This window comes from Cydia amplana, chromosome 24 (assembly GCF_948474715.1).
Source record: "Cydia amplana chromosome 24, ilCydAmpl1.1, whole genome shotgun sequence".
Classification (NCBI taxonomy): Eukaryota; Metazoa; Arthropoda; class Insecta; order Lepidoptera; family Tortricidae; genus Cydia; species Cydia amplana.
In genome coordinates, this window is record NC_086092.1 from 1145926 (window position 1) to 1160702 (window position 14777).

General features: G+C 39.3%; 2 protein-coding genes across 2 annotated transcripts; one reads left to right on the forward strand and one right to left on the reverse strand.

Annotated features, from left to right (window-relative positions):
- Positions 1-50: 50 nt before the first annotated feature.
- On the forward strand, positions 51-13245 carry LOC134659183 (origin recognition complex subunit 4). The gene is made up of 8 exons (XM_063514816.1): positions 51-455; positions 826-951; positions 1364-1583; positions 4807-5013; positions 5972-6192; positions 11195-11403; positions 12723-13007; positions 13218-13245. The coding sequence occupies exons 1-7, from the start codon at positions 246-248 to the stop codon at positions 12985-12987; spliced, it is 1458 nt and encodes a 485-aa protein (XP_063370886.1). The 5' UTR covers positions 51-245; the 3' UTR covers positions 12988-13007; positions 13218-13245.
- Positions 8053-9835, reverse strand: LOC134659150 (uncharacterized). The gene is made up of 2 exons (XM_063514778.1): positions 9667-9835; positions 8053-8861 (listed from the first exon to the last, which is right to left on the reverse strand). The coding sequence occupies exons 1-2, from the start codon at positions 9821-9823 to the stop codon at positions 8131-8133; spliced, it is 888 nt and encodes a 295-aa protein (XP_063370848.1). The 5' UTR covers positions 9824-9835; the 3' UTR covers positions 8053-8130.
- Positions 13246-14777: the final 1532 nt, after the last annotated feature.

Consider the following 14777-nt stretch of genomic DNA (forward strand, 5'->3'; position numbering starts at 1 on the left):
AAAAGCGTGTGGGAAATTTTGAAATTAATTATGATTGCCTAAAAATGTATTACTTTGCAATCGATAGTTTTACGCAAAATTATCGATTTTATTAATCCATTCAATTTTTCGCTCTAGCTACATCCTTACAAATGTCAAACTCAATGATCATTATCATTTGTCAAAAAACCGGCGGGAATGGCCGTGTCACGTCAATAGGTTATGTATTTGTTTGCGTCTGGGTTTATTTCAATAATTAACTAAAAATGTGTGAGCTCAATCCAGCAAACTTTACCTCTAAGCAAATAAAGCTAATAAGAAAGTATTTGAAGCTGAGAATAATGGAGGATAACGTTACATTTCGTGGCCATGAACAAGAATGGAACCATGTTTACGATTTAATGAAAAGAACAGTTTTGCAGGGCGAATCGCACTCGGCTTTATTAATAGGGCCTAGAGGCAGTGGAAAGACTACCGTAAGTATCCCGTTTTGTAATTTTAAAGCATGTATCAACCTTATTTTTCTTTTAAATGGTTATTAAAAAATGTATCTTGAACAATTGAGTGGAAAAACCCGAAATAGCCCAATATTTTTAATTATTTTATGCTCTTTACGTAGAACTGAATCATGTGCCTAGATAACAATTTCGTATTAGAATGTTCCATTAAAAATGAAATAATAAACCAAAGACCGAAAAAGAACATAATAATATTAATAATATGAAGAAAAGACCGGATCCGAGCCTGCTATGAATATCTTATTCCAAATATGAATATATATGAATGTCGCGCGAGTGACTTAAAACAAGTGAGTCTAAACCGTAAAATTATTCAATCTTATTCCAGTTAGTAAACTCAGTTCTACACCAGCTGGGGAAGGAAGCGGACCTGGCCAGCGATGCCATCATAGTGAAGCTGAACGGTCACTTGCACCATGATGATAAGGTGGCGCTGAAGGCTATCACAGCTCAGGTAACAAGTTGACCCGATAATGAATTTTTACAAAAAAAAACTCTTATGGCGTAAACAAGATGGCGCTGTACAGCTCCATACATTTTGCGGTAACTCTGATTGTCAAAAGTTGACGTTCGACAATTCAGTGACCGCTAAACATATGGCGCAGTACAGCGCCATCTGTTTTCGATGTCAAAGTTAGGAGCACGATTTCGATGGCGAAGCGATAGCAATTGTCACTTTGTCTAGGCCGGCTGATTCGATTGGTTCTTAACAAACACATCCCTCACTACACAATCTCTGGTGAAAACGCAGCCATATGCGTGGCCGGGTACAACAATTTGTAAATTGGCATATTTTTTGTGTAGTAAACTTTAACAAATATAACATACAAAATGCAATTTCACTTATTCTGTGTATTACTTTTCAGATGCAACTAGAGAACGCAGTAGGTGACCGAGTGTTCGGCACGTTCGCCGAGAACCTCTCCTTTCTCCTCTCGTGTCTGAAGAGCGCCGACAGCCGCAGCAAGAGCATGATCTTCCTCCTTGAGGAGTTCCACGCATTCTGCCACTCAGCGCGGACTCAGACCCTGCTGTATAACTTGTTTGATATTACACACGCAAGGCAGGCGCCTATGTGTGTCTTAGGTAAGTAATTTGACACTAATATATTTTTACCTGTGTTTCCTGTTCACAAAATTTCACTTGGATCAGGGGCCCGTTTCTCAAAAGCTTGCAACTTGTAATACAGATGAGTTCACACATACACAATACAGTGAGAGGGATAGAGATGGCACTAGTCTCATCTCTTCCTCCTTGAGGAGTTCCACGCGTTCTGCCATTCGGCGCGCTCAGACCGTGCTGTATAACTTGTTTGATATAACACACGCAAGGCAGGCGCCTATGTGTGTCTTAGGTGAGTCACATACACAATGCAGTGAGAGGGATAGAGATAGCGCTAGTTTCATCTCTGTTCCTCCTTGAGGAGTTCCACGCGTTCTGCTATTCAGCGCGGACTCAGACCCTGCTGTATAACTTGTTTGATATAACACACGCAAGGCAGGCGCCTATGTGTGTCTTAGGTGAGTCACATACACAATACAGTGAGAGGAATAGAGATAGCGCTAGTTTCATCTCTGTTCCTCCTTGAGGAGTTCCACGCGTTCTGCTATTCAGCGCGGACTCAGACCCTGCTGTATAACTTATTTGACATCACACACGCAAGGCAGGCGCCTATGTGTGTCTTAGGTAAGTAATTTGACACTAATATATTTTTACCTGTGTTTCCTGTTCACAAAATTTCACTTGGATCAGGGGCCCGTTTCTCAAAAGCTTGCAACTTGTAATACAGATGAGTTCACACATACACAATACAGTGAGAGGGATAGAGATGGCGCTAGTCTCATCTCTTCCTCCTTGAGGAGTTCCACGCGTTCTGCCATTCGGCGCGCTCAGACCGTGCTGTATAACTTGTTTGATATTACACACGCAAGGCAGGCGCCTATGAGTGTCTTAGGTGAGTCACATACACAATACAGTGAGAGGGATAGAGATAGCGCTAGTTTCATCTCTGTTCCTCCTTGAGGAGTTTCACGCGTTCTGCCATTCAGCGCGCACGCAGACCCTGCTGTATAACTTGTTTGATATTACACACGCAAGGCAGGCACCCATGTGTGTGTTAGGTGAGTCACATACACAATACAGTGAGAGGGATAGAGATAGCGCTAGTTTCATCTCTGTTCCTCCTTGAGGAGTTCCACGCGTTCTGCTATTCAGCGCGGACTCAGACCCTGCTGTATAACTTGTTTGATATTACACACGCAAGGCAGGCGCCCATGTGTGTCTTAGGTGAGTCACATACACAATACAGTGAGAGGGATTGAGATAGCACTAGTGCCCCAGCGACCACGGACATATGCCACATAAGCATATAGTGAGAGTGACAGAAATAGCTTAGGATCTCATCGCTATATGCGCTTCAAATAGTTTCATCTCTGTTCCTCCTTGAGGAGTTCCACGCGTTCTGCCATTCGGCGCGCTCAGACCGTGCTGTATAACTTGTTTGATATTACACACGCAAGGCAGGCGCCTATGTGTGTCTTAGGTGAGTTTACACATACACAATACAGTGAGAGGGATTGAGATAGCACTAGTGCCCCAGCGACCACGGACATATGCCACATAAGCATATAGTGAGAGTGACAGAAATAGCTTAGGATCTCATCGCTATATGCGCTTGAAATAGTTTCATCTCTGTTCCTCCTTGAGGAGTTCCACGCGTTCTGCCACTCAGCGCGGACTCAGACCCTGCTGTATAACCTGTTTGATATTACACACGCAAGGCAGGCGCCTATGTGTGTCTTAGGTGAGTCACATACACAATACAGTGAGAGGGATAGAGATAGCGCTAGTCTAACCTCTTACTCTATGAGGAGTTCCACGCGTTCTGCCACTCAGCGCGGACTCAGACCCTGCTGTATAACTTGTTTGATATTACACACGCAAGGCAGGCGCCTATGTGTGTCTTAGGTGAGTTCACACAATACAGTGAGAGGGATAGAGATAGCGCTAGTTTCATCTCTGTTCCTCCTTGAGGAGTTCCACGCGTTCTGCCACTCAGCGCGGACTCAGACCCTGCTGTATAACCTGTTTGATATTACACACGCAAGGCAGGCGCCTATGTGTCTTAGGTGAGTCACATACACAATACAGTGAGAGGGATAGAGATAGCGCTAGTCTAACCTCTTGCTCTATGAGGAGTTCCACGCGTTCTGCCACTCAGCGCGGACTCAGACCCTGCTGTATAACTTGTTTGATATTACACACGACGAGACAAAGGGTATTTAGTGGCTCCCATGTTTAAAATTAATTTGTTTACGTTACATTTCCGTCGGTGGGTCACTAATTTACATATGTGTACCAAATTTCAACTTAATTGGTCCAGTAGTTTCCGAGAAAATGGGCTGTAACAGACGGACAAACAGACAGACGCACGAGTGATCCTATAAGAGTTGTTTTTTCCTTTTGAGGTACGGAACCCTAAAAAATGATGGCATAACTATTATGTGCTCATTCATTTTATATTTATCAATTATATTATACGAGTATAACCATAGATAGGTTACACTCATACTTGAGGAGCACAAAAAATACTTCCATATTTATTTCTGTGCATGCGAAGAAATCTGTTATTTTTGATTAATTTTATCATTCCATCCATCTTTGTCACACTCGTTGTTAAACATAAGGTCGTCTCTTTCTCTTTCGGTGTGCGGGAGCTCGTAAGCACGTGCACATTTCTCGTTTGTCCAGCCGCGACTAAAGGCAACTTGTCCAATGTGTCACAAGTTAAGCGCTTCAATTTTGGAACGCCTATAACAGGGATGTTGCGGATGCAGATTTTTTGACATCCGCGGATGCGGATGCGGATATTTAACGGCTCACATCCGCGGATGCGGATGCGGATGTCAAGATTAGGTACTTAAAAAACGTCAAATATTACATTTTTAGTATGTTTTTATTAAAAAAAAAACGAAACGTTTAGTATTTGAGCAAGAATATAGGTGCGTTATATTTAATAAACAGTAACCTGGCCGACTTTTCTGGATCTAGACGATTCCGTTATATGTAATGACGAAATTACCTAGCACTTACGCCGCCGCTAAGACGTTCCTGTACCGACTTGTTCGACATCCGCATCCGTATAAGCTCCGCATCGATTTTATGCGGATGCGGATGTTGAAAATAATGCGGAAGTTCCGCGGTTGCGGATGCGGATGCGGATGTTCGCAACATCCCTGGTCTATAACCTATCCTGACTAATCCTGAGTTAATAAATCATTGATATGTATAAAATATATATAATTTTCAGGCATAACCAACCGGCTAGACGTGATGGAAACTCTAGAGAAACGCGTCAAATCCCGTTTCTCACACCGTCACATATTCATATTCCCTGGCGAAGGCTCCAACCCGCACGGCAGGGTCGTAGACGAGCTGGTGGAACTGCTGTCGGTGCCCGTGGGGAAGTGGGAAGGGAAGGGGAAGGGGAAAAAGCGAGCGAGGAGGAAGAGTGGGGGTAAGAGATTACATTTAGTCATAAGTTCGAATCATGCCCGATTCTTGCTTCTTTACTTATATCATAGAGAAATATAGTAAGACAAGAGTGCTCACTCCATACATCAGTTCAGACTATTAATTTCAGTGTCTACATCTAGCATCGAGTAGCGGAACTATCAGTACTGCTACTTGACAATAGATGTAGCACCGACCGGAAAGTCTTATCTCAACAGCATAAGACTTTCCGGTCGGTGCTACATCTATTGTCAAGTAGCAGTACTGATAGTTCCGCTACTCGATGCTAGATGCTAATAGTCTTTTTGGTACTAAAACTGATGTATGGAGTGAGCACTCTATGTATTTTTTTCTCTATGGTGGGGGTAAGCAATTTGAAATCGAGGGAAGGTCTTCTAAAGCCGTTTTCTCGTAGCAGCACGGGATCTGGTAGCTGCCCTCACTGACCCAAAAAGAAAATCCACCTGTATTGAACTTATCAAGTGAGATTTATTAAAAATCTAAAAGTAATAAAACAAATAATAAAAAGCTTTAAAATAAAAATTACAAACTAAAATTAAAAACTAAGCTTAAAAATAAGTTTTTGGCAAAAATTTCATTTTTGGTACACGCTTTTATCGCTGATTGTACTTTTCTTACGACAGACAACTAATACTCATCGAGACAATTCTAAAAACCCCAAACACAATTAGGTTGCGTTGTTTCATCACAGAGTTCCTATGGCCACCTCCTGTCTCCATCATCAGATCAGCTCGATGGTGCCATAATATTGCATTGTCACCCGACTTACATGTGTATGCAAAATTTCAGCTCAATCGGGAACCGGGAAGTGGATCAAATTTAACTTGCAAGATTTGATTACAGACTGATAGACAGACAACGGGACAGGTGAAAGTAAATAAAAGCTTGTAATAAAAGCTTGTAAAAAGTAAAAGCTTATAATAAAAATGTATTTTTTTCAGCCGCCGAACCAATGGAAACAGACAGACAAAGCAACTCTATACCCATAGAAGTACTGAACCGTTGCAAAGTAGAGCTAACAGAGTTCTCGAACCTAGATCCAGGTTTCGTGGAGGACTGGAACGCGCATGTCCTAGCTCTAAGGGGGGGGGGGAGGGTGGTAGACGCGTTAGAGAAGCTGTGCTATTATACTAATAATGAGCAGGTTTTTAAGGACATTTTGGTAAGTATAATATTATCAAAGTCAGGCGTGGCTCACTCCGTGATATCATAGAGAAAAAACCGGCCAAGTGCGAGTCGGACTCGCGCACGGAGGGTTCCGCACCATCAACAAAAAATAGAGCAAAACAAGCAAAAAAACAAGCAAAAAAACGGTCACCCATCCAAGTACTGACCCCGCCCGACGTTGCTTAACTTCGGTCAAAAATCACGTTTGTTGTATGGGAGCCCCACTTAAATCTTTATTTTATTCTGTTTTTAGTATTTGTTGTTATAGCGGCAACAGAAATACATCATCTGTGAAAATTTCAACTGTCTAGCTATCACGGTTCGTGAGATACAGCCTGGTGACAGACGGACGGACGGACGGACGGACAGCGGAGTCTTAGTAATAGGGTCCCGTTTTTACCCTTTGGGGCAGACTATTAATTTCAGTGTCTACATCTAGCATCGAGTAGCGGAACTATCAGTACTGCTACTTGACAATAGATGTCGCGGCCGGAAAGTCTTATCTCAACAGCATAAGACTTTCCGGTCGGTGCTACATCTATTGTCAAGTAGCAGTACTGATAGTTCCGCTACTCGATGCTAGATGCTAATAGTCTTTTTAGTACGAAAACTGATGTATGGAGTGAGCACTCTATGTATTTTTTTCTCTATGGTGATATCGACGCGTCTCTATAAGTACCTACAAGTACATGCGGCCCACACCAACTTTGGTGTCTAGTCATAGTGTTTGCCGCGTAGCGCTCGCGCCACCTAGCGGTCATATCTGTCGTAATAGACGCGTTTTGTTAGAGAGTGAATCTTCTGTACCTAGTACTATTATTTATTCTGTGTCAAAGTATATATGGCAAATTCGGAATACTTCAGAGTTGGTTATTCCGAAAGTCACCCAAAATTAAAAGCAAATTAGAGTCTTTTATGAATATTAAGTATTCGAAATCACCCAAATACACATTATCTTTTTTTCCTCCTAGGGCCCGTTTCTCAAAAGCTTGTAACTTGTAATACAAGTGGATGTCACTTTTTGACAGCTTTTGTTAGAAAGGGACTTCCACTTGTATTACATTACAAGTTACAAGCTTTTGAGAAGCGGGTCCCTGATCTTGCAACTTTTTAGTTCCTATGGCCACTAACGGCCTCTATCATTTTGAGCTCAATGTCATAATGTTGCAAATGGGATCGAAATTAAACACGAATTATGTACATATTTTAATATTATAGGTATCTACATAAAGTTGACATAAGTAATTCTAAATCGTTGATTTAAATAAAGACGGATTATTATTCTACTGAATAAGAACATAACTAAAACCATAGAGAAATAAAGACAAGAGTGCTCACTCCATACATCAGTTCAGACTATTAATTTCAGTGTCTACATCTAGCATCGAGTAGCGGAACTATCAGTACTGCTACTTGACAATAGATGTAGCACCGACCGGATAGTCTTATCTCAACAGCATAAGACTTTCCTGTCGGTGCTACATCTATTGTCAAGTAGCAGTACTGATAGTTCCGCTACTCGATGCTAGATGCTAATAGTCTTTTTGGTACTAAAACTGATGTATGGAGTGAGCACTCTATGTATTTTTTTCTCTATGCTAAAACTGAGCCTTCCAGCGCCATCTGCATTAGCGGTCTAAACAACTCTGCCATAAACTTTAACCTTTTGGACGTCAATGACCGATATATCCGCACCGTAGGTTCAACGCCAAAGACCGATTAATCAGTCACAGACCACAGAGAAACATAGACCTACGTGCATATGCATAAAGTTCAATTTCAGTTTTGACACTTCGGTGATGTGGCGTCACCGTGACAGCTTTTGTGTTTGACACGGCGTCGAAAAGGTTAATGTTCACTCATAAAAATGATGTTGGCGTGTGCGTGACTTCTTAAAAACGTGATGGCCGTTAAAAGGTTAATTTCCAACTATCTACACATTATGAGCACATTTCTTCTCAATATTCACTAGTCTTATAGCACTTAACACTTTCACTGCCGGCTCTAAAAAGTCCCCAATTATATCTGCCAACGGTTTTAAAGCATCCCTCACACTTCTCCCTACATTACCAATTAAAACTAAAGGGGGTTGTATTATAGAATTAAAAAATAAAGCCAAAACTGGCTTTAGAAAATTATCCGACCAAATCTGAACGCTACCCACGATTATATTTCTAAGCGTAACAAAAATAGCTCGTTCTAAATTTAACAATATAGCCACAGGTATATTAGCAATGATTTGGGGTATAGAAAACATTTCAGCTAGAATTCTATTTGGTATTCTAGACATTTGTGCGGAAAATCTTTCAGTATACGTATACATACCTGACGTCGCTAAAAAATCACCTGTAGTTTTTTCAAAATAGTATAAATCTACTTTATCGGGTGCAGTTTCGGTGTTTTCTATAAATTTTGACCAAAATGAACGCGTAGGCTCTTTGATGGTCGATAACTTCTTTTTCTCTTGTTTCTCATGGTTTAGAGGGTTGTAAACTAACATATGATGAGGTAAGACGTATACAGGATGGTCTCCTGAACCATTCCTGATGGTTTTGATAGGACTAGAAGCGATGGGTAGTCGAGGGGACGTCTGCGTTGCGGCGACCGTCGGTTCTTTTTTCTTGTGTTTTTGGACTACGACCTGTAGGTATGAACCTGTGTCCGCTGAAAGAATGAAACAACGTAAAACGGAACACTCAAAAAAAAAATTTCGACTGGTCTGGCCTAGTGGGTAGTGACCCGGCCTGTGAAGCCGCGGTCCTGGGTTCGAATCCCGGTAAGGGTATTTATTTGTGTGATGAACACAGATATTTGTTCCGAATTCTTGGGTATTTTCTATGTATTTAAGTATTTGTATATTACATATATCGTTGTCTGAGTACCCACAACACAAGCCTTCTTGAGCTTACCATAATCATAATTGTATATTGCAAGATGTTCTTATGTTAGTTAGTACATACATGGACCCTACTAGAGCGTGGCTACATTACTGTGGGACTTAGCCAATCTGTGTAAGAATGTCCTAAAATATTTATTTATTTATTACTTCGTCTGCGTGGAGTTAGTAATTTGGGTAGCTTATTTTTACCCAATCTGCTTTTCAACGATTCCTCATACAAATTTCCAACCCCTTTTTCACCCCTTTAAAGGGAGATTTTTGGGATAAAAACTACCCCATGTCCTTCCCCGGGACTCAAACTATCTCCATACCAAATTTCAACTAAATCGGCTCAGCGGTTATTGATTGTCCATACAAATTTCCACCCCCCTTTTCACCCCCTTAAGGGGTGAGCTCTGAGATAAAAAGTATCCTATGTCCTTCCCCAGGACTCAAACTATCTTCATACCAAATTTCAACTAAATCTGAAGAGGTAACAGACAGACAGACAGACAGACACACTTCGCATTTATAATATTAGTATGGATATTCTACTAATGTTAGCGTTTGTAGGCTACAGTATTCGCTTACCTGACGCCGGCGAGCGTGTCTCGACATCCGTACTCTCCTGGTATTGAGACGAGCAATCCAGTTGTATGTTGCCAATCTCTACCTCCTTAGCTTCGACCCCTCGGTTGGTTGTCGAACTTGTGTACGTAGACACGTATTTTTTTGGTGATTGTGTCATTTTACTATTCAATAAATATTGATCGTTTTACGAGTACACAGTTGTAATGTCAATATTTTATTTTGGTAAAGCGGTAAAATAAATATTTTTATATTTGACGTATCTTTTTGGTAATGTGACGTTAGAATAAACAGTGATGACAGTTGTTGAATGGCGTTGATTGATTCTCTTTTGTGTTAAATGACAAGTGTGAAAACTTTAATATCAAAAACCTACAACGGCGATAAAAAGTTACGTTTCTGCCAAAATACTTTTTCATTTCATACAGTCAGCAGTAGAAGTTGCTAAGCGGGCGAGGTGTTCAAATTACCTTGACACGCTCTTAATCTCTTATTCTCTTAACAATTAAGTCGTGTCAAGATCATTTTGAACACCTCGCCCGCTTAGTAACTTCTGCTGCTTACTGTACCACAAATTGTTATCAAGGTTTGAAATTATCCAGATAATTATAGTCTTTGATAATTGCGATAAATATCGGGTAATTATTCCAGGTATGGATGGTGCTATATATATATTTTTTTTATTCTTAGATAGTAAAAAAAAAGCGGCCAAGTGCGAGTCGGACTCGCCCATGAAGGGTTCCGTATTTAGGCGATTTATGACGTATTAAAAAAAAACTACTTGCTAGATCTCGTTCAAACCAATTTTCGGTGGAAGTTTACATGGTAATGTACATCATATATTTTTTTTAGTTTTATCATTCTCTTATTTTAGAAGTTAGGGGGGGGGGGACACACATTTTACCACTTTGGAAGTGTCTCTCGCGCAAACTATTCAGTTTAGAAAAAAATGATATTAGGAACCTCAATATCATTTTTGAAGACCTATCCATAGATACCCCACACGTATGGGTTTTATGAAAAAAAAAAATTTTGAGTTTCAGTTCGAAGTATGGGGAACCCCAAAAATTAATTGTTTTTTTTCTATTTTTGTGTGAAAATCTTAATGCGGTTCACAGAATACATCTACTTACCAAGTTTCAACAGTATAGTTCTTATAGTTTCGGAGAAAAGTGGCTGTGACATACGGACGGACAGACAGACGGACAGACAGACGGACAGACAGACATGACGAATCTATAAGGGTTCCGTTTTTTGCCATTTCGCTACGGAACCCTAAAAAATGGGGTGTTTTTTATAGTTTATTTTATTTATTTATCTCGCAATACAATGTTCATATAATGTAAAGAATACAGAAGCAATTACTTATCGTATAGCGATATTTTAGGTTATTATCAAATCGTTAATTATCCGGCATAAAAATCACGATAATTATCAAGACAACTATCATTCATAATTATCAAGTTTACTCTCATTGATAATTATCCTTTCGAACCCTGAATGTTATTTTAAATACCAATTTTCTTTTTAGTTCCAAGTAGTCTGCACTTTATCCCCAAGTAAGCCCTACATCGAAGCGTCAGACCTAATATCAACCATAGACAAAACAGTAGCTCCGGAGCACAAAGTGAAACTTATACAGTCCCTATCTATATTGGAGTTGTCTCTGGTCATCGCTATGAAGCATGGAATGGATATATTCGATGGGCAGCCTATGAACTTCGAAATGGTTTTACATAGGTGAGTATAAAGTTATCTACAGTCTCTATATTGGAGTTGTCTCTGGTCATCGCTATGAAGCATGGAATGGATATATTCGATGGGCAGCCTATGAACTTCGAAATGGTTTTACATAGGTAAGTATAAAGTTATCTACAGTCTCTATATTGGAGTTGTCTCTGGTCATCGCTATGAAACATATTCCATTCGATGGGCAGCCTATGAACTTCGAAATGGTTTTACATAGGTAAGTATAAAGTTATCTACAGTCTCTATATTGGAGTTGTCTCTGGTCATCGCTATGAAACATGGAATGGATATATTCGATGGGCAGCCTATGAACTTCGAAATGGTTTTACATAGGTAAGTATAAAGTTATCTACAGTCTCTATATAGGAGTTGTCTCTGGTCATCGCTATGAAACATGGAATGGATATATTCGATGGGCAGCCTATGAACTTCGAAATGGTTTTACATAGGTAAAAGTAAATAAAGTAAATGCAATATTGAATAAATGACAAAGGCCCACCACCCCACTAACCCGGGGTTAACGCATTAATCCGTTAACTCAGTGACAAATTGTACTGGAAACCATGTTAACTCCAGGTTTAACCTGTTAACCCCGGGTTAGTGAATAGTGCAAGTGGCAAGAGCGTGCAACTTGCAATCCGGAGGTCGCGGGTTCAAACCCCGGCTCGTACCAATGAGTTTTTCGGAACTTATGTACGAAATATCATTTGATATTTACCAGATTTTTTGTATGTAATTCGAAATTTAGAGACTGTATATATTTCTAATAAAATATTTAATATTTCATTGATTCCATGTTTATAATTTTATTTTAATATTTTTTCTTGTAAAAATATGACATAATATAAAAGCCCCTATGGCCCATTTGCTGAATAAATGTTTGATGTTTGTACATAATCGTATGTATAGTTGGTCAAACCAATTTGTCAGTAAATAAGAACAAAAAAACTATACTCATTATTTTCTTTTGGGTGCTAGTACTATACTCCGAGTCGTAATTAGATTCCAAAAAATGTTGCCACTGCAATAATTTGTTTGTAAAATAGTAAATTCCTTTTTTATAAATAAACACGCTAAGATAATTTATTTATTGGTAATTTTACTCCTACGATTTAAAAAAGTAGTTTTATTTATTTATTTTTACATAAATACAAGACGCGCTAGTAAAAAGTGGCAACATTGTCTTACTTTTTTTGGAATCTAATTATGATTTTCAGTTTAGTGTAAGACAAAGATAGTATGGTTCTCTCTGTCTATGTTTGAAATGAGACAGTCCTTTGACAAACTATAGTGTTTATTTTCTATTTCAGGTACACAAAATTCGCAGCATCCAACTCGTCGACACAGACCGTGCCCAGACCCGTCATTCTGAAGGCGTTCGAGCATCTCCAGGCCTTAGAACTCCTCGTCCCGGCTCGTGGTTCCGAATACGCCTCCAACGAAACTACGGCCAGTAGAGTGCAGAAAGAGTACCAGCTGTTTACGTTAGCAGCCGAAGGGTTAAACGAGGCGGTTGCAGGGTTTAAGGCGCTGCCAACGGAGATTAGCCATTGGCTTAACAGTGGGGACCTTTAGCGTTGCTCGCTACGCTCGAGGTGCTATTTCGTTCCTCGCTCTGCTCAAGATAAGGGACTAATAGTGTTACTCGCTATGCTTGGGATTCTTTTTCGGTCCGTGTTCAAGATGTATAATAATGGGAATCCCTAATAGTGTGATTCACTACGCTCGAGAATCTATTTCGTTCCTCGCTCTGTTCATGTTACATATAGTGGCAATCTGTAATAGCGTTACTCGCTACGCTCGAGATACTATTTCGATCGCTCTGTTCAAGATCCGTAATAATAGTGTGAATCTGTAATAGTGTTACTCGCTACGCTCGAGATTCTGTTTCGTCCCTCACTCAACATACGTCATAATAAATAGAAGTTACTTAGCAAAGTTCTTCATTACGCTTATGATTCTATTTAAGTGTTTTTTACTATGATTGTTAGATTATTTATTTTAATTTGTAACTATTTATTCTGGCTATTATAATTATCATGTTTTGTGCTATTTTAAATAAAGTACGATCAAACATACAAACATAATTTTATTGAATTTATCATTATTTCTTGATAAAAGATAAAGATAAAAGATAGTTTATTCAAGTAGGAAAATTACAATATGCTTATGAACGTCAAATAAAGCTACACCGGCTGAATTGAATAAGCCGACATCTAGCGAAAATATGAGGTATCACAAGCAGAACTTTGAATAATTCGCCATCTAGCGGAAACATATAACATTACAAGCAGAACTCATAAATTGAAGTAGTTACCCTAGTCGCCGTTAGATGGCGTGCATGGCGTTTCTGTCCGCGTTGCTACTTAACAATAGATGTCGCGAAGATGAATGAAACTTTATAATCTTTCTAATCTAATCTTACAACTATAAACAAGCAATTCTTGTTTATTTATTTATTTATCTTATAACTTTAAAAGAGTAATTCTTGTTTATTTATGTATTTATTTATCTTATTACTTTAAACGAGCAATTCTTGATTATTTACTTATTTCGGGGATCTTGGAAACGGCTTTTTGAGTTTTTAATGTTTTTCGAGCAAAGCTCGTTCTCCCAGATATTAAATACCTATTAATAAATGTTACCTTGATAAAAGAGTGATAGTAAAACACTTTATTGCACAAAACAAGTACACAACAAACGGTAAAATACAATAAATGTGTACATTTTGCCACGGCTCATGGTAGCCTGGGGTCCGCTCGACAACTAATCCCAGGAATTGGCGTGGGCACTAGTTTTTACGAAAACGACTGCCATTTGACCTTTCAACCTAGGGTAAACTAGGCCTTACTGGTATAAGTCCGGTTTCCTCACGGCGGAGCTAGATTATATTTCAATGCAATATTTCTACGTGATCAGTCGAAACGATATCGACGTTATTGCAATAATAACATTTCATTTTTATTATCTGAATAACAATAAACAATTATGTTGTAACTAAAATATTTTTACGCTGATGGCCGTAATTTGCAGTTTATAAACGCATCATAGAGGGTTTATGATTTGTGTGCAGATCGTTCGTTTCATAAACCCATACTCGTACTTACATAAACTACTATTATAAAGAGCATAGAGAAATATAATAAGACAAGAGTTCTCACTCCATACATCAGTTCTGACTATTAATTTCAGTGTCTGCATCTAGCATCGAGTAGCGGAACTATCAGTACTGCTACTTGACAATAGAAGCACCGACCGGAAAGTCTTATCTCAACAACATAAGACTTTCCGGTCGGTGCTACATCTATTGTCAAGTAGCAGTACTGGTAGTTCCGCTACTCGATGCTAGATGCTAATAGTCTTTT

What these genes read in the sequence shown, in the direction of transcription:
- LOC134659183 (XM_063514816.1), top strand. Translation starts at nt 246, where the DNA reads ATGTGTGAGCTCAATCCAGCAAACTTTACCTCTAAGCAAATAAAGCTA. An exon ending in AGGTTTTTAAGGACATTTTG is followed by an intron (nt 6,193 to 11,194) that starts GTAAGTATAATA and finishes TTTTCTTTTTAG; the next exon opens with TTCCAAGTAGTCTGCACTTT. An exon ending in TTCGAAATGGTTTTACATAG is followed by an intron (nt 11,404 to 12,722) that starts GTGAGTATAAAG and finishes TTTCTATTTCAG; the next exon opens with GTACACAAAATTCGCAGCAT.
- LOC134659150 (XM_063514778.1), bottom strand. Translation starts at nt 9,823, where the DNA reads ATGACACAATCACCAAAAAAATACGTGTCTACGTACACAAGTTCGACA. An exon ending in GACACGCTCGCCGGCGTCAG is followed by an intron (nt 8,862 to 9,666) that starts GTAAGCGAATAC and finishes TCATTCTTTCAG; the next exon opens with CGGACACAGGTTCATACCTA.